Here is a 25,220-nt window from a genome sequence, read left to right as displayed (position 1 = left end):
AGGCTTCGCGCTGTGCACATCTCCCTCCCGGAAGGTTTTGTTGAATAAAGTATATATTTTGAATACACTGAGTTTGTGTCTTCTCTATCAAGCCTGAGGACAAAAGAATCGGGTCGATAGTACTCAATATCCAAAGCAACAACGGTGACAACAAAAGACAGTGGAGGAGCTGGTGAAGACGAGTGTCAGGGGTGCTTTGTGTGGACAGAAGAGTGAGAGGGGAGGTTTATGGGATATTAGTGAGGTCTGCAGTGATGTATGGTGTGGTTTTGTACTGCCATAAAGACAGGAGGCTGAACTGGAGGTGGCAGTGTTGATGATGCTTAGATGTTCATTGGGAGTGGCCAAGATGAACAAGATTAGAAAAAAATGAGTACATCAGAGGGATGTTGAATATAGAGGTGCCAGGCAGGAGGAAAACAGGAACACCTCAGAGAAGATTTGTGGATACCGTAAAGGAGGACATGCAGAGGGTTGGTGTGGCAGAAGAGGATGGCAGAGGAGGCAGATGATCATCTGTGGTGACTCCAAAAGGAAGCAGCTGAAAGAAGAAGAGGAAAGATGCTGGTAAAAGTGGAAGTTCAATTAAGTTAAAGCTTTTAAACCCAGAGTATGGGACACAGTGTGACCAGTTTAGAGTGGTGACTTTTGCACATGCAGTTTTTATTTTTGTTGTATCAAATAAATGCTTCAAAAATAACTACTCAGATAAGTGCCTGGGGCCATTTTAGGATGGAACAAATAGATTAGATGAGTTAAATGACAACTCTCTGCCAAAGGATTCCCAGCAGAGACATTTTAGGTGACCAAATTGAAATTTACTCCCAAGGCTTAAAAGCTGCTGTGTGGGGTTCTGCAAATTAGAGCTGATCAAAATGTAGAACATGGCCGTAGTACTAAAGGGGTACAAGGGAATTCAGTGCAGTTCCTGATAACAGTCCCTAATCCGAAAACAGTCCTAGTGGGACATCTGATCCCTCTAATGACAAGGAGCATGACCAGGTTTCTGGATTTTAGCACTACTATATCTTCCATGACTCTGTTCAAAACGTTTTTATCATTCTCAAATTGCAAATCTGGGTTTATCTATGTAACACAATATTATTATTATCCAGTAAATAATTGTAAATAATTATTTCCTGGATATAATGACTTATTTACTCATAAAAATGTAAATAATATACATTTATATACTTTTATATGGACGGGTGTTGATGACATGAAGCTGGCTGTAGTTACAAAGTCAAGGTCAGGTTCCAATCACTGAATATAAATTGCTGTTTTTAACATAAAAATGCAAATACATACAACACATATGCATTTCCACTAATACCAATTTTAAATACCAGATGTTTTTTCAGGTTTTATTAAAAAATAAATATTAAAAATGTTAATACTAATTTTTTTTCTTTTTATGGAGTGTGACAACGATTGGGTTTGCACCCGTCTGCAGCCACTTTAAACAACCACTTCAGAATCTTTGTCACAGGTTTTTTAAAATAAGTCTTTAAATTACTGAGAATATCTTTTTATCATATGATCATATTACTTACAGCACATATGTATAAAGATCGTTTGACTACAATAATTTTTCTTCTTGTCAACATACCTTTAATAAAGCAACAGCAAGTATAAACATTACTTTACAGTACTTAATAATTATCTATAACCTCTATATATGATTTTGCTGCAGATTTAAAGATAAATCATTTACAGGCTTGTGATGAATTGTGTGCAGCATGTCGCGCATATATAGCACATTAATATGCATAGATGATAAGTTTTCATATGCTTTACTCAATATAAAATAAAATTTTAAAGATTTAAATAAATTGATATTCAGCAAACGTTCACTTATTGTTGCTTATTATGTGCTTATTTTCCATGAAATGTTACAGACATCTTTTCCATTCTGCTAGCGTAATGTCCACATTGTTGCTGTGTTGCTTGTAAATTTTATCTTTAAATGAAAATAAAGAAATTTGCTAAATGAAAACACGTTTTTGAAAACAAAAACAAAAAAATCTAATTTTTACACTCTTTTTCACACGAGGATAAAGTCGCAGAAAACCTATTTTTGTCAGTGATTCACAGGTTTTGGATGTCCGACCAGACTGATATTTTAATGTGAGTTGATTTTATTTTGGTTGGTCGAATGGTTAGGTTTTATTGTGAAGGCAGGTAAATGCAGCTACCGGAAAGCTCCGCGCCTAAACAGTTGGGAGTGGACTGTTAGTAGAGTTAGCGCGGTGCTGTTTACCATGTAAATACTGTGTTTACATTAGAGGTTAAGAACGGATATATTTACTTGTCCGCCAAAACCTTTGTCTCAGTTTAAACACTGAAATCGGCTGTCGTTGTTGGGCTTGCTAACGTTAGCGACTCTACGCTGCTACTTCCTCCAGCCATCAAGGTAAACACAATTGTTTTGTCTTACGCTCGTCGCTTTTTGTGTTCGTGTGGAAGTGATCTTTAGAAAAACTAAAGGCTTTTACCAGTTTGCAGGATAAACTAAACCTCCTAAACAGCTACTTTCGAGTGAAAAGCTAAACATCTTTTTGCATTTCCGATACAGTGTTTTCATAATAAATCAGCCCCAGGTAGCACTTATGGTGAAGGTGAATGTAAATCTAAAGAGCTCGACATTATTGATTAGCCAAAGCGCTTATTAGACAGATATACCTGAAAACCCGACAAAGCAACGGCAGAGAGCATACACAGAAAACACTGAGAATATTTTATTTCGAAGGGAACTCTGCAGCTGTGTGAGGCGGGCTCATTCAAAGATCGGAGAGGCCCCATCTCGGGTTCATTTGTTTTGTGTTCCTGCCCAGCAGCAGCTATGGATCCTGAAGATAGCCCACACAGCCCGGACGAAGACACCAGCATGCCAGAACAACACCCCAAATACAAGAGGAGTCAGAGGAGTCTTCATGTGCTCACCACGAAGTTTGTCCAGTTACTGCAAGAGTCTAAAAGCGGCGAGCTGGACCTGAGAGACGTAAGTGAGCCCACACAATACAGTAAACACCTAGGCCAGCATGTTGCATCAAATTATACGTGTGTGTTGTACAGTATTTTATAGCTTTGAAACTTTAGATTTGTGCTACTTTATACTGTATGCCTGCCATTTTTAAACTTCAGGCCTCCGTGGCCTAGTTTTCCTTTGTGTTTTCATTACTTCATTTTGGTCCTCAGAGGATTTACTGGTTGACCTGATCCTTCATCAAGAGGTTTAGGAACACAGAGTACATAAATGAAGGGAGCACAGTAAATACTTCAGTTTACTTTTTAAATGTAAACACAGTGGGTCTCAAAATCGAAAAATGTGCATATTTAATAAAATTATTCTCTAAGTCATCTGGATACTTTTGATTTTGTTTTATTCCGATTATGCTATTTCTTTGCAACTTGATATTTTTTCAATCCAGGATGAATTTAGCATGAAAACAGCATTTTCTCCATTTTTGTGACGAAAAATTTAAAGTTAAAGATGTTCTGCATGTTTTACTTTACATGTGATGATTTGGGATAGAATGACTCTTGTCCTGTAGGTTATAGACTTTTTAAATTTTAGATTAATATATCATTATATTTTTAAAATCTTATAAGAATAATTTCAGTTAACTGATTAAAAAAAAGAAGAAAGTATTTATTATAAATAAATACTTGATGTCCACTGTGAGCGACTATCTTTGAACAGAGGCGGTGGCTTACGATACCAACTGTCTGCCATCTATAATCCAGTTTTGAGATCCCGTCCCAGATGCCTTAACGGCCACTCACATCCTGGGCCATCTGACCTCAGGAAATCACATGATGGGGTGGGGCCAGGTTTCACAATGAGCCCACCCGAAACCGTGGCTGATTGTCACCCACACCCGCTTTCACACCTTGGCTCATGTGATTAGGTAGAGGATCATCAGGGGGTCCTTTTGTCCCTCCTTGGGGGGATACACCCACAGGGTTTAAATCTGGGACTCTCCACCTTTTTACCCTAGAACTGAAGAAACTTCTCGGATGAGAGGTGAAACATCTTCAAGCAACCTAAAGAAGAAGATGACTGAGAACCTTCACAGTAGGGCTGTTCGATATAACGATATATATCAAATGACGATATAAAAATGTCTATCGTTTCCTATTACGCTATCGTTTGTTTCGTGATGTCGTAAAATAAACTGTTTACAGCAGTATTTTTCATCGTTTTGACGGTCACCTTAGTGGCTATATTAATTTCTTAAAGTTCTCTCTTTCTCTTATATTTAATATAACCACACTATGGGCGGGCAAGTGCCTGTTTTTACGTGTTTTCGTTAGCAACAATGACGGTAAAACCATCGCGTGGTTCCGCTGTACGCTTGTTTGTTTTCCACGTAAACCTTTCACAATAAAGCTCAAGATCCTGTTGAGACTTTTCAAAACAAACTGAATCACATGAGAGAGTATGCAGAGTTTACAGATGAGAAGCAAACAAAGAGCCGTCAGACTCAAACTATATGTATACACCTGCCCGCCTTCGTAAACAACTAAATGCTATGTTGCCCTATCATTTTTTGATTGGTCCACATGGTATATTTTTTCACCAATAGGAAAGGCTGGGGGAGTTGGGAGGGGGACTGAGTGCTTTCTAGTGTTTTTCCTTATAAAAACCGTTTCTTCCCGCAGTAAATATAAACAACGATAGTATTCAGGAAGAAAACCTGCATATATTATACTGAACATAAAGTTGTTTGCAAAACTTGTGCATAATTTTTACAAATGTACAACTTCTATTCGCATTTCAAGTTATGAAAACAATTCCTTAAACATGTTTGTGGCTTTTACAGTAAAAATGACAAGTATTTTCTACTCGGATTTTGAATTTTTTTTGTCTGAATTTAGATCTATTGTGCAAATATAGTATAAATGAAAAATTAACTCAAATTTCAGATATTTGAGGTTGTGCCAAAAAAAAAAAAAGAAGAAGATTTTTTTAAAGGTGAAATATAGAGGTAAAATCAAAAGTAGTCAAAAACGGCCAATTATACTCTGGACCCCAGAGGGTTACTAAATACATTTACATGTCTTGGTGACTGCAGCTGGAACCTTGGCAAAAAGTGTATGTGTGTGTGTGGAATGCTAGCTACCAGCATTCATAATATAATAGTTACAATAGCAACAGTAACCAGGGGGGTGGGGCTTAAATGACAGAACAAAGACAGGCTACCATGATGTCACATGCCAGGCCACCATGATGTCACATGCCAGGCCACCATGATGTCACATGCCAGGCCATAAAAATCTATAAATAGGGGTGCCTCGACACACAGTTGTAGAATTCCCTTGCAGGTGATTTTAAGCTAGCGATTGAATTGTGTTTTCAGATGAAAGCGCTTATAACCTTCTCCCAAAGTAGAGTACTCTTCCTCCACCCAAACCTAAAATGTATATTTCTAAATACAGGGAAGCAATTGTATTAGAAAATAAATATAAAAATGAACACAGGACCATGGTGCCAAGAACAGTTAAGGCCCCATCTCATCGCGAAATGTGCCCACAGAGGCCAGAAGGCGAAAAACCTGAACACACATTCAGGAAAAAACCAGAACACACAGGCATGAAGAAAGTCATGGCTCAACCTGCTTGTGTGGATACACGCAAAAGGGACAAGCAGCTCCTTGAGAAATCTGGACTTGTCCCCTTTTATTTACAGAAAAACGATTACAGAATCGTTCCAGGCTACCTGCGTAGAAGAAAGGCAGAGAAAGAAAAGGCTAAGCAGGACAATGATGCCTGGTTAACAAAACAACAGGAAACAGTTAAACCACTGGCCGAACAGGAGAAACAAAACATTCTCCAGGGCCTAAAGAGGAGGTTTAATGAGCTAAACTTTGAATATCAATCCCTCCCTTTTACTATCTCCCCTTCACAGCACAAAAAATACAATTACAAAATGTTTCTCGAAGAGGCAATGAGTCAAGTTGAAAAAGACATTGCCCTTTTTGAGGAACATAAATACATTTACGTAGGCAGGGAAGATGCATCTGACGAACAACAGTTACAGCGGACTCCACTGCCACCCATTAGACCGAAAAAGACAAAGTTGACACCCGCTCCTCAAGTCACACAACCAACGAAAAAGGAAACTTTCTCGACCGACAACCTACCACCTTTTCGTAGGATGTGTGTTCCACCTATATCCAGAAGTGGAAAGCAACCTATTCCCATGACTGAGAACCTTCACAGACAACCTATTCCCACCCACTCAGTTATAATTCCACAACCTAGTCCTGTCCCTCTGCCACCTATTTGTAAAAAAGCTGAATCTACACCCCGACCACCTGTAAGACCTCCAATGAAACGAGGTGTAACACCCATCCTTCCACCCATTTCCACCAAAAAGCTGTAGTGCTGTACCGTTAGAGTAGTTTTTTAACTACCTAACCCCCAACCGGTCTTGACAGAAGCCGCACCATCTGAGCCTGGTTCTGTCGAAGGTTTCTTCTTTTTAAGACAAAGGAGTTTTTCCTTCCCACCGTCGCCCAGTGCTTGCTCAGATGGGATCATTTGATTGTTGGGGTTTTCTTAAACATAAATTGGCCTATTGAAAAAATGTAGTGTTTCTTACTACATTTTATTTTCAATAGACCAATTTATGTTCAAAAAAAAATAATTACAGCAGAAAAGAAAGCATGGGAGACATCTGATGCATTTCATTGCTTTTTAAAAAATAATTTATAATTTATCTGGAACAAATAAAAGAAAGTAAAAATAATCTTTTGTGGATTCTTTTTCTTCAATAAGTAGTAGAATAGGCAGTTCTTTATACATAAAGCATAGTGTTTTGTTAAAAAATAAAGTGGCACAGCGGCACTGTGGTAAAGGCCTGTGTTTTTTACCATCAGCGTGACAGCACCGTGCCGCCTTTGCAGTTTTAAGGCCCAGGGAAACAAGCCTGCCAGCGCTCTGTAGCGGCTGTGACCGCTGCCGATAAGGAAAGGCTGCTCTTCATAGAGGACTCAAGCTCGGGGAAACGTTTTCTGGTCGACTCTGGCTCCCAGAAGAGCCTCTGGAACTCTTGTGTCGTCTTTACAATGGTATATTATTTAATCTCAAAAATTTTTTTAAAAATTAAAAAAAATTGGAGATTTCCCGCATCACATAACATGTGCAGGTACACTGGTACAGCACATGTGAGCGAAATTCTTATGTGTGTGCAACAGAGGTGTGCAAAATACAATAACATAAGAACAAGAAAAATATACGAATGGGTAAATCTGAGAATTATAAGAATAAATATATGTACAAATATAAGAGTGTATGTTAGGGCCCTTCGATATAACGATATATATCAAATGACGATATAAAAATGTCTATCGTTTCCTATTACGCTCTTGTTTGTTTCGTGATGTCGTAAAATAAACTGTTTACAGCAGTATTTTTCATCGTTTTGACGGTCACCTTAGTGGCTATATTAATTTCTTAAAGCTCTCTCTTTCTCTTATATTTAATATAACCACACTATGGGCGGACAAGTGCCTGTTTTTACGTGTTTTCGTTAGCAACAATGACGGTAAAACCATCGCGTGGTTCCGCTGTACGCTTGTTTGTTTTCCACGTAAACCTTTCACAATAAAGCTCAAGATCCTGTTGAGACTTTTCAAAATAAACTGAATCAAATGAGAGAGTATGCAGAGTTTACAAATGAGAAGCAAAAAAAGAGCCGTCAGACTCAAACTTTGAGAGAAAATGGTGGCTGTTACAACTTATGTCTAAAAATGTATAGTTTCATGCATCAGTTAAAACACTCGAATCCAGGTAAAGGACGCCCAGCTGAAAAAACTAAACGCAAGTCGAGTTGCCAGAGATTCACAGAATTTACAGAAAATATTACATTTTTGTGATTTATATCGTTGTCAGGACGATAAATGTCTTATATCGGGATATGAGATTTTTGTCATATCGCACAGCCCTACTTCACAGACATATTGTAAATAAATTGCAGTACCTTCAAGGCTCACAAGGGGGCGACCGGTCACACTTTAATACATACTATCATCATCTGGTTACTGTAATGCAGATCTTCTGCTTCGTATATATTAAATTAAGAGAGCCATACTAGCTTTGCTAAAGTAAGTGAAGGACCACACACTGCATAACTGAATTGACACATTGTTACAGGTTAGAATGCAAACATTACATCATTCATCTAACATGCTAAATAAACATTTAAATTAGTCTGTTTGTTGCCATTTTTTTGATATACACCACTAGATCTGTCACTAATAAAGCAAACTGGATTGAAGCCAAGTTAAATAGCAATAAAAACACACTGCATCTTGAGATTCCTAAGCACGTATTTATTTATTTATTTAAATTTTTGGGCTTTGTTTTGTTTGTGTTTTAGCATGCGGCAGCCCTTATTTGGCATGATCTGTGGGGCCTCGGGCTGTCCTTTCCCCATGTGTGGGTTTAGGGTTCGATTTCTTTAAAGTTCTTTAAGATGTTTTCTCTGATTTAAAGTCCATGGATTGTTCTGGCTACATTTTGGCATACATTTAAAAATTACACTTCATTTGTTAAGCAAAAGCTTTTGCTTCAGGAAATAAATAAGTGCATTAAACCCCACAAGAACAGCAGCTCGATTTTGTTAACATTGTGAGTGTAAAAATTAAGAAGGAGTACATGCAGACTAGTGTGAAGAGAAAGAGTGAGACGGAGGCAGATGATCAACTTTGTTGACTCCTAAGGAGACCAGCTGACAGTACAGAACTGGAGCACATCTGGGGTGTTAGTGTAGGCCTGATGCATTGTCTTTGAATAACTGCTGTGTGTGTGTGTGTGTCAGACACGGAGGCTGGGGTAGAAAAAGCATCTTTTTTCCCTGTTGTTTCAGGCGGTCAGGGCTCTGGCTGTTGGACAGAAGAGGCGAATCTACGACATCACAAATGTACTGGAGGGCATCGGCCTGATTATGAAAATATCCAAGAGCAACGTAAAGTGGATGTGAGTTTTTAACTCTTCTCTTGTGTGCATGCACATATGTCAAGAATATGAAGCAAAACATAAATAATAGTAAAAGTTAACATGTTCTCTTTTATTTTCCCCACGAATAAGAGGCCACACATTGGGAGAGAATACACAGCTATTAGCCAACAGGCTGGTGGAGTTAAAGTCTGACGTGAAGGGCTTGGAGCAAATGGAATGTGTTTTGGACCAGCAGAAACTCTGGGTCGAACAGAGCATCAAGAATATAACAGAAGATTGCAGAAAATATCCTTTTCTCTAATAACTGTTGAATTCATTGCTCAGTCATAATTTTCCCCCTAGAAGGTTGGGAGTATGTAATTGCTTCTGTTTGTTTGTTTACAGCCTAGCCTTTAGTTTTCAAGGTATCTTTTTTTAAATGCTGATTTCATTTAGGTAAAAACAGGGTTGAGGTGAAGGACACACCAAATGTGAAAATGAAGTTAAAACTTTTTGTGAAACCATATCAAGTAATAGATCGTGGAAGGATGGAAGTTCTCACAGCTCACAGAAGCCAAAGATTTCAGCCAATTCTGCTCCAATCATTTGGGTAAAGACAATAAAATACATCATTTAAGCATTGAATGCTTCAAGGTCAAAGGTCAGGGTCACCCGATTTAGGAAAAAGTTTTAGGTTCCATCGAATCATCTCCAAACTTTAGGGGCAATATATTAGTCATTGAGGTGCGTAAGCACTTTGTTTTTTGAGCTCTTTAAAACATAATTTTTTCAGTAAACCATTATATGACTTCACAATCACACAAATATGATTAATATACTACATTAGATTTCCATATTAACAATCCTGACAGCAGTGCAAATGATCTATGAAAACAATACCCATGTCATTACTGAGGATTTCCAAAAGGCAAGCTGATGTCAGCATGTTGTAATAAAAACATCAAAGTTGTAGTATAGTCCGTGGGCGTGTATGTGTTTACTTCTGTTTACCACAACGTAGGAACAGAATTATGTGTATTTGTACTAAATGTTTTATGCTTCCAGCTTTAACTGAAAATGAGATATTGGATATCATTTTTAGCAGATTTGATGAGATTTAATGTGTTTCTGTGACAGATACGCTGCATTTGCATTTGTGCCGTTACAGAAAATGCTGTGCAACAATCCATCACATCTCTTTTCTGAATAGCAAAATATTTTAAGTTGAACCTTAACTCAGATCAACTCTGACATATGTGAATCATGAAGATATCTGCAACTGCTTTTGTGGTGATGTATAATCCCTCTTTTCCAGCAATTACTCTTTTTTCAGTATATTTTTATATAGATAAAAAAAATAAAGTAGAGAGTCAGTAAGCCTGAGATGGTGCTTTCTGCTCTTTGGAATAAATACATATAAATCGTGTTTTGACTTGTCTGCATCTTGTTTCTTCTCAGGCCACACACTTTTAGCAGTGCAAGCACCACCTGGCACACAGCTAGATGTCCCCATTCCCAAAGCTGTAAGTTCTGCATCACTGAAAGCGACTGTAGTTTATACTCCCGCTGCTGCCCTTAATTCAGACGGGGGTGATTTATGTGTGCTTGCGTCTCCTTTGTACAGGTCCAGAACTGCCCGGCAAGGTACCAGATCCATCTGAAAAGCGCCAGAGGTCCCATAGATGTCGTCCTCCTAAACAAATGCTCCGTCAGCTCTGCTCCTGTTGTACTTCCAGTCCCACCAGCAGAAGAAATTTTACAGAGCGCCAGCTTAGCTCTGTCTGCCTGGCGAGAAGAAAACGGTAAAGTCAGTAACAAAACTGATGAATCCAAAAGTGAGTCGTTATCTTTCCTGGATACACCACTGAAAGAGAAATGAAAACTAATAAACCCTTCATTTTATAAGTTCCACGCCTTTTAATATTCATCCAACAGTTTTTTAACTTTTAAACTTTTAAAAGGCAACAAACTGCTGTGGATGATGTTGATGATGATGATAGCTGACCCTGCGTGGTGGCAGACTTGGTGTTTGAAGCAACCACTTTCGATCGTGCCACAGTCTTCACTCTTTTCCCCCATGTGACTGGAATCAGTTAATTTAAAAAAAGCACATAATATTCAAACATGAAAAAGTGGATGTAATGCTTAGTTAAATAAACTGTGTGACTAATGTTTGACAGGCTGTTCCTTCTTTCATGCTTACGCAGGCTTTACATTTAACGTATCTACATTGTCATGCTCACAGTTTGTTCAAAAAAATATTTTTTCCAGCGCCGGATCCATCGAACCAACGCCAGGACCAAACAGAGCCGCCCAGAGGTAGTGCCGGTCTTCGCTCTTAAAAACACTAAAGTCAGCTAATTTTACTGTAAATTGATGTCTGGTTTGTTTTTCTTTTTGTAGGAATATTAAATACAAATCTAATCACAAAGCTCTTGTCCTCTGAAGGTAAGTACACTTTATTCATCTTTATAAAGTGATTAACGATTATTGCATATTGAATGTGGTAATTACACGTTTACATCTGCCTAACAGTTTTTTCTCCTCTGCTCCTCTTGTCTCCATCCCTCATCTAAACAAGATTACACCTGTGATCTGGACGAGAGAGAAGGCATCTGCGACCTCTTTGACATCCCCATGCTCAAAGCCTGTGGTTACATGAGCTAATGTTTTTAATTGGGTGGGATTTTAAACACTGGTTTGTGATGAAATGCATTTAATCAGAACCGTGGGACCTTGGCGAACATGCAGCATTCTTTTTGAGCTTCCTGAAGATCCATATTTATGGTGTTTTCAGTGCTGTTGCTGTAAAGTGTCCACGAGTTTGAATTTGGAAGCAAACACCAAGGGCATGGACAGAAAGAGCACACTCAGAGTTAAAGTATTTGTATTCTGATTGAACTGTCAAGCATTTCAGCTTTTAAACCAGTTACTACCAGAATTTTAGGCTCCATGTAAAAGCACAACAGGTGGCCTAGAGTCACAGCAGTTAGCCCTGTTGACTCACAACAGGAAGGTCCTGGGTTTGAATTTAATTCCAGCCTTTTGTGTGGGGCGTGGGTTTTTTCTGGGTATGCTGAGGTCTCCCACAGTCCAAAGATATGCTAGGTTAACTGGTGACTGGTGCCTAGATTAACTGGCTAAATTAGCCACTATTATAAGTGTGAGTGTTAAACCTGTCTCTGTGTTGGCCTGATGATTGACTACCTCTCGCCTTGCTGGGACCTGTGACCATGATTTGGATAAGCTTTTTAGATGGGTGTAAGTGTACCCAGTGTTTTATCTGGAACTCAGCCCTATGTTCAAAAGTGAATATTCCCTTTTTAAATAATGATTTGTATTTAACTTTTAAGACATAACAACAATAAAATTATGCAAAAAGTTTCTTTGTATTTTCTGAAATGTGGTCCCAAACCATGACGGAGCCTCCACCTATTTCGATGACTGAAAACTTTCACTATTGTATTTCTTTTCTAATCGCCATACATATTGATTTGAACCACAAATGTCAACTTTGGATGCATCACTCCTTACATCCTTTTGCTAATTGATTGACTGATTTCTGGTCTAGTTCTTGGACAGTTTGACATCCCTCAGCCTTTTCTTCCCGTTTCCCTTCCTTAATATGTCATTAAAACTATTCCTGATTAGTAGATCAGTAGGTCAATCAACTGAAGCTCTAGATTCATCTGTCAGGTCTATCCTGAATTTTTTTCCTTTTTCTTAATGACAGGGCTTTCAGATGCTGTAGATAGTGTTTGTTTGTTTTTAAATATTATTATTAATGCCTCTTATTTATGTTCACCTCCACTTGTCCACTTTTTACTCATTTTTTAAGAACATACTGCAAAGATACGAGTCTTCAGCTAATAGTTCTTTGAGAATCACCTCTGTGCAAAAATACAATTTTTTTTTATGTCTGTGAAATTGTTATCTTTAAAAAAAAAAAAAATTGTAGCGCCAACTAAAGAAAAGCCCCCAAAAGCATCTAACACAGGGTGCCTTTATTGTCTTTCATAGGCTGGTGTGATTTAACAAATAAGCAAAAGCAAATATTCTGAAAATGAGTGGAATAGCAGCCAAAGGAACATTTTGAAACAACTTCAGAAAGTCTGGAGAACTACTGCTCCAGACAACCATGAACTATAGCCTCAGATTACAATATGTGTGAAATGTCGCTCAGATGAAATTTTACTCAGGTCTAAAGTATTAGTTTACGATATCGCTTGATTTTAAAATACCTGCATCATACCAAACGTGTGAATAACAGGCCTAAAGCTGTACAACTACACTCACATCTCTGATACTGTACTTTCTCTAAATACATCCATGACATGGCAGTGCTTTGAGCTAAATGTTGGTGTCCTAATATTTTGAAGTTAAACAGGTATATGTTTATTAAATACTGGTATGCCAACATTTGCCTATTAGCCTAGAAGAACAACTGAAACTGATGGGAATGCTGTTCCTCTTGTATGTGTTTAGTGATAAAGCTTTATGAATCTTGATGGGAGCAGATGGGATAACCTGCACTGAGACATCTAATTTACTGGGGACAATGAAAGATCTGCATACTCTCATCACAATCTAAGCAGAGTTTAATATTTTAGTCTGGACCAAAGTGGCCTGAGTAGAGCCATGCTATTAGCAAAACACTGTTGATTTAGCACTTAACCTTTGCTTACTATTTCTTGTCAATACTGTTTCACTTTCTAAACAAATTGTGTGGTTAAATTTCTAAATATTCTATTTTCAAAGGCCAGCTCAACTATCAGTTGGCAGCACTTATGCCCATCAGATCAATTTGCTTTTAAGGAAATTATCTGGCAGGGTAAAAGGATAAATCTTTCCCCCAAAATAAGCAGGAGCAGAATATAAACTTATCTTTAATACTTGGTTCATATAAGATAAGATAAGATAAGATAACCTTTATTAGTCCCACACGTGGGAAATTTGTTTTGTCACAGCAGGAAGTGGACAGTGCAAAAGTTATGAGGCAAAAATTAGAATACAATAAGAATAAATACAGTACACAACTGTACAGAATAGAATAAAATAAAATACTATATACAGTAGAATAAAATAAAATAAATATACAATAAGATAAAAATAGAATACAAATACAAATACTATATACAACTGAGTAAAAATACAACGATGACAGAAAGGATTATTGCACTTAGTATTATTGCATATGTATGGATGTGTGTGCTTGATCAGTTAAAGTCTTTATTATGGAGTCTGACAGCAGTGGGGAGGAAAGACCTGCGAAATCTCTCCGTCCCACACCGTGGGTGCCGCAGTCTCCCACTGAAGGAGCTGCTCAGTGCTGTCACAGTCTGCTGCATGGGGTGGGAGATGTTGTCCATCAGGGATGACAGCTTAGCCGCCGTTCTCCTGTCACTCACCACCTCCACTGGGTCCAGAGGGCATCCTAGAACAGAGCTGGCCCTTCGGATCACCCTGTTCAGTCTCTTCCTGTCCCCAGCAGAGATGCTGCCGCCCCAGCAGACCACGCCATAAAAGATAGCAGAAGCCACAACAGAGTTGTTGTGTTTACAAGGTTCTATAATAAGGGAAGAAAATTAGTACATGCTGTTACCCTGTCAGACCAGGGGTGTCGCTAATGAGGCTGGGTAAGAGAAAGAGGAGAAGAAGAAAGTAGAGAGCGAGAACAAGATGGAGCTCCGCTGTAAAGCCTAAAATAAAATGTTGAACCCAGACGTCGCCTCCGCTGCCTGATTACACACCCAACAAGAGTCATAGAATTTCTTCAGGAGTGGGCCCTCCACTCCAAACGACCTGAGTCTCCGCAGCAGGTACAGCCTGCTCTGCCCTTTCCTGTAGAGGGCGTCTGAGTTATGAGTCCAGTCCAGTCTATTGTTCAGATGAACACCAAGGTACCTGTAGCTGTCCACAGCCTCAATGTCCATACCTTGGATGTTCAGTGGTTGCAGTGGAGAATATATGGCATATTTTTAAAGGACTTTTGGAGGGTTTTTTTTAAAAGTATTATCGGCTCTATTCCCATAGGTGACTGGATCAGGAGTGATAATAGTCTCTTCCTTTCTGCTGAAAAGCATGCTAAAACCTTTCTAGTAGGACGTCAACACTCCGCAGCAGTTGTGAATCCCCTCCAGTTACCCACCTTAACTTCTAATAAGTTGATTTCACTGGTTACATGAAAAGAACTGCATTAAAACCTGAAGCTCTATCACCGGCTTTAAAAGCACTGAAATATTTAATGAAAGATACGCACACTCGTAAACGCTGATGTTCATTTTTTTTCCTTGTTTAGTGCTTGTGAGTATGTGCCTGTTTTGTGTGCAACAGACTCAGTAGAATTTCCTGATAATTGTTAACCAATCATCCTGCTTGAAGAACCCTTCCTGTCCCATTTGATTGGTTTTCCGTCTGTAGATTCCGCCTCCTCAGCAGGTTTGTGTTTATGTTGCTATAACAACACTAGTACTTACTGAGTGTGCTGCTCTTTTCGCAACAAACCGAACACTTCTTCGCGTAATTTGAGCAGCGTACAAGATGGTGAGCATTAAATAATTAAGAAACAAGTGCTTTATCTGTAGTAAATGACCAGCTTTATTTTTTATGCCGCTAGCAGCTGGGCGTGTGTATAAATGTAGCTTACTTTTGTATACTTCTCATTGCTAATTAAAAAACACACTCAAGGTTACCACCAATGACTATAGAAAACCTTTTCTTTTATAAATATAAATGGATACATGGATCGATACATATATACTTTTATCTTTTATGCAGTCATTGGTTGCTAACCAGAAAGCAGTTTTAACTTTAAACAGCTGTGCTGACTCTTTCCCCCCCAGCCACCCAAAAAGAAAAGTGCAGATAAAAAACCAGCAAATCCAAGGACCCCCACGCTGATAAATGGCCTCACCAAGGATGAGATGTCCAAGGAGCAGGTCAGAGCTGAAGAGTGATAGAATGTGTATGAATGTGTATTTTAAGTCAGGAGGAAGCAAATAGGAACCTGTTCAAAGTGATCTGTGCATTGAGAGGGGTAACACATAAAGCTGAGGCACAACATTTAAATAACACTCAATGCAAGTGAGATTGACATATCTTGGCTCCTAATACAGATCAAGCTCTGTAAACACTCCGTTGGAATATTTTAATTAGAGCCTCCCTGCCTGCAAAAAGGCGTCATGATGCAGGTAATGCAATTCAGATTTTTTTCTAACTTTGTAATGTGCCAAGCTTTCCCTGAAGACTTTTAAGATGCATAAATCCATGGAAGTACCAAAAAAAAAAAAAGCAAAAACAACAAAAACAAAACATGGATATGGTAAAAGTTTACATGTACTCGTCATGGACATGGATGTTATAGCATTTTGGGGCTTTTAAAGATTTCTTTGAACTGCTGTTTCTCCAGGGTGGAATGATTGTACACGCTATATCTTTAATGAATTAGAAAAACAACAAAAAAAACAAAACCAAGATTGTGTGTGTGTGTGTGTGTGTGTGTGTGTGTGTGTGTGTGTGTGTGTGTGTGTGTGCAAGTTTGAATTAATTTGGGATTTTTTCTAATCCACACTCCTCCAAGTTAATGGACCTTGGCCTTATCAAGTTAAGATACATTGTAGAACATGTAGGATCACTTATAAGACTTATGTGACTGTATGTGTATATATTTGAGCTGGTATGTAAACTTTTGATCCTTTGTAGGTTAGAGAAAAGCAAGAAAGAAATCACCAAATTACCATGATATTGATGCCCATGATGAGTGTATGGAAATTGGAGAGTGATTTTCTCAGACTCTCCTAAAGCGTGAAAAAAAGTGACAATATGTTGCAGTCATTTGGTTTGTCGAGCACATAAAAACTACAGTCACATCTTTCTGTTTTTAAGCTGGAGGAGCACATTATGCGTCTTCGAGAGGAACTGGATAGAGAGCGGGAAGAGAGAAACTACTTTCAGTTGGAGAGGGACAAGATCCACAGCTTTTGGGAAATCACAGTTAGAAAACAGAAGGAGGTTGACTCTGAGCTGCAAAAGGTAGAAAAGGATGTAGAAGAAAATGAGGCCCGTCACCAATTAGACGTTAAGGTAAGATTTTACTGATTTTAGAATATTAAAAAATAGATAGCTCTTCCATTTTGAAGGCTGGTCAGATGGAGTCAGGTGATGCTGAAGTCCCAAATCGTGTTCTTAAATTTAGTAAAACATTTCAAGAAACCTAAATCAGGACAAGTTTCTTATGCTAATATTTTAAGGTTTTTAGTAAAACCAGGATATGTGGTTCAGTGTTTACAGGTTATTCTAGGATATATGTAGGAATCTGTTTATGGACATTTGCTTATTAATGGCTACTGATAAATTTAAGGTACAAATGTCTTTATTTTCTATGCCGCTAGCATAAAATATAAAGATGGGTAACCGAGAGGGCTGTGGTGTTAATATTAAATTGTCTATGAGGTTTGGCCAGAGATTATAATATAACTCAGCGGTCGCCAACCTTTTTTGCCCCACGGACTGGTTTATATCCGACAATATTTTCACGGACCGGCCTTTAAGGTGTCGTGGATAAATACAACAAAATAAAACCAGTACCGGTACCAAAAATGATAGAAACGATAAAAAATTAACGATAAAAAATGATAAAAACCCTGAAAACCATAAATTTCACACCCGAGCCTCAACTCTCATGGCCGGTCCGTGGCCCAGGGGTTGGAGACCGCTGATCTAACTTGAATAGGTACCAAGCCAGGGGTTTGGGTTAGGGCTAAAAGATGGTGGATGATACCAACTGCAAGGCAACGTGTTTTAGGAATACTGGATTTCCATATGAACGCTCACATGTGATTGTTTTTCCCACCAGGTGTACAAGCAGAAGATCAAGCACCTCCAGCATGAACACCTGAATGATATCGCTGAACTGAATGCAGATTCTTTGGCGTCCAATGAACTGATGGAGAAAGAGCAAGAGCACCTAGAGGAAGAGCTTCGTAAGACAATTACGCGGGTAGACATCCAAGAGATCAACTTTAAACACACCAAGAAGGAACTTGAACTGGTTTGTAGTACAAAACATACATTTCCCTTTACCTTAATCATATTCGTAGTGTTGCCGGGGTGCTCTAGAAAGATACTCTGCCACTTGTTCCACTTTTGAGGAAAAAATCCTTCATGTTTCTGTATTTAAGTAGATTTTTGCTTCCACCCACACCCACGACCACAAGCTGTGAGAAATGACCGAAACACTGAGACTGTGGACACAAGCAGTGGTAAATGAGCATCCTCTGAAGGATGTCTGATCTCAGCATTAGAGAGAGGGTGAGGGCCTCAGTCATTCAGGAGGTGCTCAGAGTAGAGCTGCTGCCCCTCTACATCAAAAGAAACCAGGTGGGGTGGTTCAGGCTTCTGACATAAGTTAGGTGTTTGGGGCATGTCCTGCTGAGCGGAGAGAGCACTCGCTGGAGAGATCACATCTCATGGCTGGCCTTGGAACACCTCAGAGGAGCTGGAGGAAGTGGCTGTGGAGAGGAAGGTGTGGCCATCTCTGCTTAGACTGTTACTCCCATGACTTGGACACAGAAGAGGGTAGAACCTGGACGGATGGCTTAATTCACACACCACTGCATTTGGCTTTGCGGTATGTGGTCGCTGCTCAACCACCGAGCTAAACCAGTGTCCAAAAGCATAGCATTTTTTAACAATGCTTTTATTGTGAAACATTGTTAGGATCTTTATTGGTGAACTCACTGGAAATGAAATACAAGAAAACTCAGACTAGGTAGAAACCAGGAACTTACTAGGAACCTGTGACAGTTACATAGAACAGAGTGAGCACGTGACAAAGGACAAGGGGAGACTACCACAATAAATATACAGACAAATAATGAAAGGATATGAAACCTTAATTTTTTGTGATTTTTTTTTTAATTACAACTTGCTGACATCAGCCTGCTTTGACCCATGACCTTGAACCATTAAATACTAAAATAGTGTACTTTATGATCTTTACCCATATGAATCAGTTGAAATCTTTGGCTCTATGAGCTGTAAGAACTTGAGATATTTTGATTTTGCAAAACTTTATGGTGTCATTGTGATGTCGTAGGGTGTCGTATTAAAAAAAGTGCGTGTCGTACACCTCTCTACGTGCCCTTTCATATGATAGATTATGGTTTCTTGATTTTTTTTTCCAGGGTCAACTTTGACCTTGGTTGCTAACACGTACTCATGTCCCCCAATACCAAGTATCATGTTGTGAAGTTTGATAATCCACAAAAAACTGTAGATAATACAAAGTTTTTACTGATTTTCATAAATGTGCCATGACCTTGACCTGGTTTTCATCAAAATGAAATCAGCTTCAGCTGTTATTGGTTTCCAAGATATCATTTATCTAAAAATGATATCTTGGATACTGTGCATGCTAGACTGCTTACAAGCACAGACAAACAGTATGGATTGTATACTTCCTCCTGTTGTGGGGAGAACAAGGACTAAACTAGAACATAACCTAAGAATAAGATGGACTAGAAGGCAAAGTACAAACAGAGACAGTGGGTAAATAAATAAACGAGATAAGGGGAAAAATCACTAATGTTTATCAAAAGAGAAAAATTTGGTCAAAATTGATCCTCAAACAAAAAAGAATCACAAGTATGTGAATTCATAAAGTGTGGCTTCCATGAGCTGTAAGAACTTGACCACAAATTTGTTCTTGTGGTCTTTTAAGGCTGATTAATTAGTGTAAAATTCTCACTGTGGTTTAACCGTGGGCATAGCTGTTATCTGTTGTTGCACCTCAGTACTGTATTACATAGCTCTGCACGTCTGACCCTGATATACTTCAGCTTACAAGAATAAACACTCCTAACTGGTTGTTATCTTAACAGAAACATGGTGAAGAACTGACCACAAGAAGCGACCACCTGGAGAAACAGCTTGCAGGTAAAAAACAACAAAAACACAACCCAAAAATAAAAACCGCATTCTGAGTTGAATTCATCGCTTCACGTTGTCAAGCACTGAACAGGAGCCATCCTTTTGTGTTACGGCTGGGGCAGAAATTACAGCGTCGTTTGAGATGAAAGTGCAGGCGCTAAAACAAGATCTGGACAACATCTGGAAAAGTGAGATCAGCGATAGCGAAAACCACTGGAACAGCCACATCGCTGCTCTTAAACAAGATCACGATGAAACCTACCGCAGCGCTGAGGAATTTGTCATTATCATGAAAACGGACACGGACACGCTTACTGAACTCAAGGTGCGATCACAAACACAAGCTTTGTTTAAACCTATAACTCACTACTGATCAGTCTTCTGCTTGTGACTACAGCTTATAATTTTTAGAACGGTTTATCTATGAAATAGCAGAACCATTAGAGGGTATCTTTAAACCGAGTGAATTAATAATTGTTTTGATATTCTGGAAAATGCAAAACAAAAGCCTCCAAATTTGAAATGGTGACTGAAATTTTATTATTTATTGTTGCTGAACAGTTTTTCCACTAGCTTTGACCCAGATATGTCTTATTTTCACATGCAATGTTTTATTTGAATTTTCCAGGGAGAAATTAATGAAGCAAAGAAGAAACAAAAGAGCATGAAACTGGAGGTGGTAACTGTTTTGAAGGAGAACAAACATCTTGCTGAGCTTATCTCAAAGATCAAGGAAGAAAACGATGAAATTGCCAAGAAACTGAGACATTACTCAGGAAATAAGGTTCTTTTGGCACCTTTTTTCACAGAGTTTACTGTTGGACAGTTTCTCTTGCTTTTACCAGCATCTTCGTTGGTGTGCAGCATCGCTGTAGCCCAGTATGAGCATAATTTCTGTGCACTGCTTTTGACAGGATGCAATTGGAAACATCAAAAGAAAAAAGCTGAAAGATCTGAAAGCAGAGCATGAGGTGTTGGAACAGAAATTCAGCGAGGTAAAAACTAACAATCAGCTCCATTCATGTGTAGTTGCACACGTTTTATGTGAATGTTTTTGTGTGTTTGCTGCACAGCTCCAACTGGAAAGGGATGAACTTCGCAAGGCTTTCACTGAGATTGTTGAGAAGGTGCAGCATAATGGAGACATAGAGAACATGGCGGTGGAAAAGAAGCTGCAGGCTCTGACAGAGAGCCTGGAGGAGACGGAGGCTCAGCTCAGTGCGGTGCTTTCAGCCTCCAACATGGACCAAACAGCCCTCAGCAGGGTCATAAAGAAAACTGAGGTAGTGTTGTACATCTACTTCATGTTTCTTCTTCAGCAGTCATCTAAACCTTTACACTGATTTTATATACACTTACTGGCCACTTTGTTAGATACACTAGTTCAACTGTGTATTTACGCAAATATCTAATGAGCCAGTGACATGGTAGCAAGCTGGTGGTGAGGTAATGGTGTGTTTGTGTGTGTGTGGTGGGGGGATTTTCTTGACCCGTCAGGACCAACTGAGCATCATTTAAACACCGCAGCCTACCGGAGTATTGTTGCTGACTGTATCCGCCCCATTATGATCACGGTGTACCCATCTTTTGATGGTTGCGCCCAGCAGAATAACACACCATGTCACAAAGCTCAGATTATCTCAAACTGGTTTCTGGAACATGGCAATGAGTTCAGTGGAGTCAAATAACCGCCACAGTCACCAGATCGCAATCCAATAAAGCACCTTTGGGGTGTGGTGGAACGGGAGAGTCACATTATGAATGTACAGCAATCACGGGACCAAAAATCTGTGAGGAGTGTTTTCAGCACCTTGTTGAATCTGTGCCACAAAGAAATAGGAGAAAAAGCTCTGAAGGCAAAAGGTTCATCCTGGTATGCGCTTTGGGGTCCTTAGGGACTAGTAAAGCGCTATATAAATACAGGCCATTTATTTATTTGATATTAGCAAGGCGTTACCAACAAAGTGGCCTGTGAGTGTATATTTTTAAGTATATTTCTGGAAGTGTCATGTTTTTATAAGAACATTAAAGAAACTCCTAATGTTTTTGCTTGCAGGCACATATTGACTCCAAAAATACTGCCATCAAGACCCTACAGCACAAAATAAATCAAATTTCCATGGTTAGTTGTCTATTTGTTTCCTGAAATTACTTTTAATGTATTTCATAACAATAAGCACAGTGAAACTTTGTATCCTGCAGGTCCGCAAGCATTTGCTGCTGCACACTGAGGTAAAGGCAAAGGCTCTTGGTGTTCCTGTGGAAGAGCTCCTTTGTAATTCCCAATGAGAGGAATCCTCATGGTAAAAATGTGGAGCAGCACTTGGATTAAAGTGAGAAGCAAAGATCGCAAAGACTGGAACACTATTATTTCATTTACATCTTTTCTGTAATCTACCTTTAATGCTCATATGACTTTAAGTAGTAAAGAAATACAAATCAAAATTTAAAATGGGATCTCTTAATCCTGAGGGAAAAAAAAAAACGAGTTGTGTTGTGTGTTGTTTTAGACTAAAGGGTATGTCATGCCTCTATCTGTAGCATCCTCTGTCACACCAACCCTCAGCATGTCCTCCTTCATGACCTCCATGAATTTCTCTGTGGCCTTTCTCCTTTAGGCCTGCGTGTCATCTCCATGTTTGACATCCTTTGTCCAGTATGTCGTCTCTAAAGGGAGCAACTGAAAGATGATGATACTTCATTGGTCATTTGTCAGGTGTTTTTAATGACAGTCAATAGGTGGCGCTATTCACATAATTCATCGTTGTGTCTCAGACATCATGGTCACAGATGTTGGTCTGGCTTCACTCTTTCTCTCCTTGTTTGCTCGGTCTGACGCTCTTTGTCATGGGAGCGAGACTCCTCCCAGAAGTGGGCGTAGTTACCCAAGACTTCCGCTGGTGCACCTGTTTCTTATCAACACCCACCTGCAGTATTTAACCACTGTTATTCCTACATTGCCAGATTGCTAAGCTATATCATGTGGCAGTGTCACTCAGGCCTCTTCCAGTAAATGTTTTGGTACTTTCCTTGTTTATCCTCTTCCATCCAGATTGGGTGTGTGAGCCTGCCTAGTGTTACGTAAGGCCCAAAATGGCCTCCGTACAAGGAAGTAGTAGCTCTAATATTGACCAGTAACGAACCACCACACGCACACTGTAATGGGTTACACAAGATTTATTTGTTCTTTCTCCGGGTAAAACTACTGGCTGAAGACACAACTCTGGCCAGGAATCCAAGGCCCAAAGCCACCGCGGTCAGGGTTGTTATCCTGGTTACAAACAGGGGAAAGGTGGTCACTTGGAAGAACAAGCAGCCAAAACGTATCAATCCTGCAGCTTCCTCAAAAAGGCTTGCCACCCACCTTTTCAGGCCTGACTTCGTTCGAGGCTGGGTCTCCACATCACATCCTGGGAGCTGGAACTTCCCCAAAACTGGTCCAGTTTCCTTGTCAGGGGCACAGAGAGTCTCCAGTCCAGTGTTTGTTTTCCTGCCTTCCAGCACATCCACTCACATCCCAATAAGAATGAGTCCTCCCTCCAACATCCTCAGTTTATTTTAAAAGCAAAACCAGGCCAGGTTAAAAATCTTTTCCATTAAAATGTGCACACTTCATCCTGGATCTTCGAGGCTTCCCTGCTTCACCAGTGTCCTACTAAAAAAACAACGACAACCCCTACTTCCTGTTTCCTCTCCCCTTTATAGAGAAGGCCTCCAATCCTCCCCAATCAGCTGCTCCCTGTATTCAACTCCAAATAGCTGGCAGCTGGACTAGAGTAGAATCTCCACTCCCACATGGGTGTGGCCCACACCTCACATCAAACACAAAAAAAACACCAAAGCATGCAATTAATACAAAACAAAATCTAAAGAAATGCCAACCCAAAAGCTTAGTGGGGGATTCTCTCCATCCTTTTCCACCATGCTATACTCTGTAACACTAGCTCCTGGTTTTTCCTGCCTGTTCCCCTCTGGCTTTACTGAGGAATACTCACATAAGTCTAGACCCGTGGGCAACAGGGAATTCTTATGTGAATCAACGTCAGTCTTTCTGAACGAGAACCCTGCCGAAAACTGAGCAGTTCAAGAATGCTGGAGTAGCTGAACTCTATCCTGTGTAACGAGACTTGATTATTAGATTGCTGACCTGTGACCTTCCCTTGAACATTATTCAACTTTTATTCCTGAACTTGCCGCAGATTTTGTTACCGTATCTTGAAGTTGTTCATTAAAATTGTTAAAATTCTTTCCATTGCTTCCTGCATTAAAGTGTTTTGTACAATCATTCAGTGGTTAACGCTACAACGTTGCTTCACAGCAAGACGTTTCTGGGATTGCACCTCCTGGTTGACCTCAGCCCCTCTATGAAGTTCACATGTTCTTTCTTGTTTTTTTTCCCCCCCACTGTCCCAGTGCTTCTTTTTTTACATAACTGCTGTTTCAAAATTGTCTATAGGGTGAGGGTGTGAGAGTGAGTGGATAGTGTCCATGTTGTTCCGCACTCACACCAAGACAGCTGAGATAGGCCCCATGACCCTGAAATGGATAAGTGTAAAACGTGTATATGTTTTGGGGTTTTTTTTGCATATTTTTTGAACTTGTGTAACCATATTTTAGATCAAACAAGATCAAACAAGCACAAAGTACTATACCTTGATAAATAAAGTATAAAAAAACAGTTTGCTAAAAACTGATTGTTGCTTCTGCCTTGTGACAGAAATGTTCTTTCTGGTTCAAAAGTACTTGATGTCATTCATTTGGCATATTTTAGACTAATTATAGGCCAACAACTCATTTACAACAGTTTAAAAATCTGGTAAATAACTCAAAACCACTTTTTGGCACAACACAGGTCCATTGTTTCTCTTTCCTGGATGTTGCTGCTTGTTCTCACCATTTTAAGACACAGAAAACAGCAAAAACAATCAAACAAAACAATATATCTCACTCAAGCTGTAATTTAAATATATTACTTTTATATTTTGACTAATTGCAAGCTTTTGGCCTCATGTAGGAATATGAGGTCAAAAAGTTGACTCAAATCAAATATTCCAATCTCAACTGCAACTTTCATCAGATGATTTCCCTCCGCCATGACTGAGTTTCCAGCAGAGAGAGGAGGAACGTATGTGGCAGATCCAGTTTCTCATTGCCTATTCCCGTGGTGAATCGAGCCCCGCTGCGCTGAGTGATCGCTGTTCCCCGCTGCATCAATAATACAGGAGGAAGTTATTGTCCCGGTGCAGGCCACAGTATCATACAGCTAAAGCAAGTGGAGGGAGGGGATGGTCCTTTCACTCAACCCTCTAGGGTTTCAGCGCCTGCAGACAGTGGTCTGACTCTGG

General features: G+C 39.4%; 3 protein-coding genes and 1 long non-coding RNA gene across 8 annotated transcripts in view; 2 read left to right on the top strand and 2 right to left on the bottom strand.

The window, feature by feature from the left end:
- Positions 1–25,220, bottom strand: part of gfod2 (glucose-fructose oxidoreductase domain containing 2) — a 317,249-nt gene that overhangs the window by 131,855 nt on the left and 160,174 nt on the right. The window lies entirely within an intron of this gene.
- Positions 2,071–12,327, top strand: LOC309688477 (transcription factor E2F5-like). Of its 4 annotated transcripts, none has more exons than XM_082504261.1 (10): positions 2,071–2,127; positions 2,838–3,001; positions 8,876–8,985; positions 9,097–9,252; positions 10,193–10,236; positions 10,405–10,469; positions 10,571–10,781; positions 11,218–11,265; positions 11,350–11,394; positions 11,528–12,327. In XM_082504261.1, exons 2-10 carry the CDS (start codon positions 2,843–2,845, stop codon positions 11,611–11,613), a joined length of 924 nt encoding a protein of 307 aa, XP_082360387.1. In that variant the 5' UTR covers positions 2,071–2,127; positions 2,838–2,842; the 3' UTR covers positions 11,614–12,327. The 4 variants fall into 4 exon arrangements, with proteins under 4 accessions (XP_082360387.1, XP_082360385.1, XP_082360386.1 ...); XM_082504259.1 differs by lacking the exon at positions 2,071–2,127 and adding an exon at positions 2,172–2,413; XM_082504260.1 differs by lacking the exon at positions 2,071–2,127 and adding an exon at positions 2,172–2,413 and having other exon boundaries at positions 2,835–3,001.
- Positions 15,401–22,951, top strand: LOC309706155 (dynein regulatory complex subunit 4-like). 2 transcript variants are annotated; one of them, XM_082532430.1, is made up of 12 exons: positions 15,401–15,489; positions 15,789–15,884; positions 16,831–17,028; positions 17,801–17,995; positions 19,827–19,881; positions 19,998–20,200; positions 20,504–20,659; positions 20,790–20,870; positions 20,949–21,158; positions 21,932–21,997; positions 22,078–22,208; positions 22,494–22,951. In XM_082532430.1, the coding sequence occupies exons 1-11, from the start codon at positions 15,487–15,489 to the stop codon at positions 22,162–22,164; spliced, it is 1,350 nt and encodes a 449-aa protein (XP_082388556.1). In that variant the 5' UTR covers positions 15,401–15,486; the 3' UTR covers positions 22,165–22,208; positions 22,494–22,951. The 2 variants fall into 2 exon arrangements, with proteins under 2 accessions (XP_082388556.1, XP_082388555.1); XM_082532429.1 differs by lacking the exon at positions 22,494–22,951 and having other exon boundaries at positions 22,078–22,304.
- Positions 23,033–24,503, bottom strand: LOC309706164. Its single transcript, XR_014276686.1, has 2 exons — positions 23,240–24,503; positions 23,033–23,146 (listed from the first exon to the last, which is right to left on the bottom strand). It is a non-coding gene; the product is annotated as an uncharacterized lncRNA (long non-coding RNA).

Source organism: Aulonocara stuartgranti (assembly GCF_965226115.1).
Source record: "Aulonocara stuartgranti genome assembly, chromosome: 1".
Taxonomy (NCBI): Eukaryota; Metazoa; Chordata; class Actinopteri; order Cichliformes; family Cichlidae; genus Aulonocara; species Aulonocara stuartgranti.
Note: the sequence above shows the minus strand (reverse complement) of the source record. Positions and strands in the feature narration are given on the sequence as shown.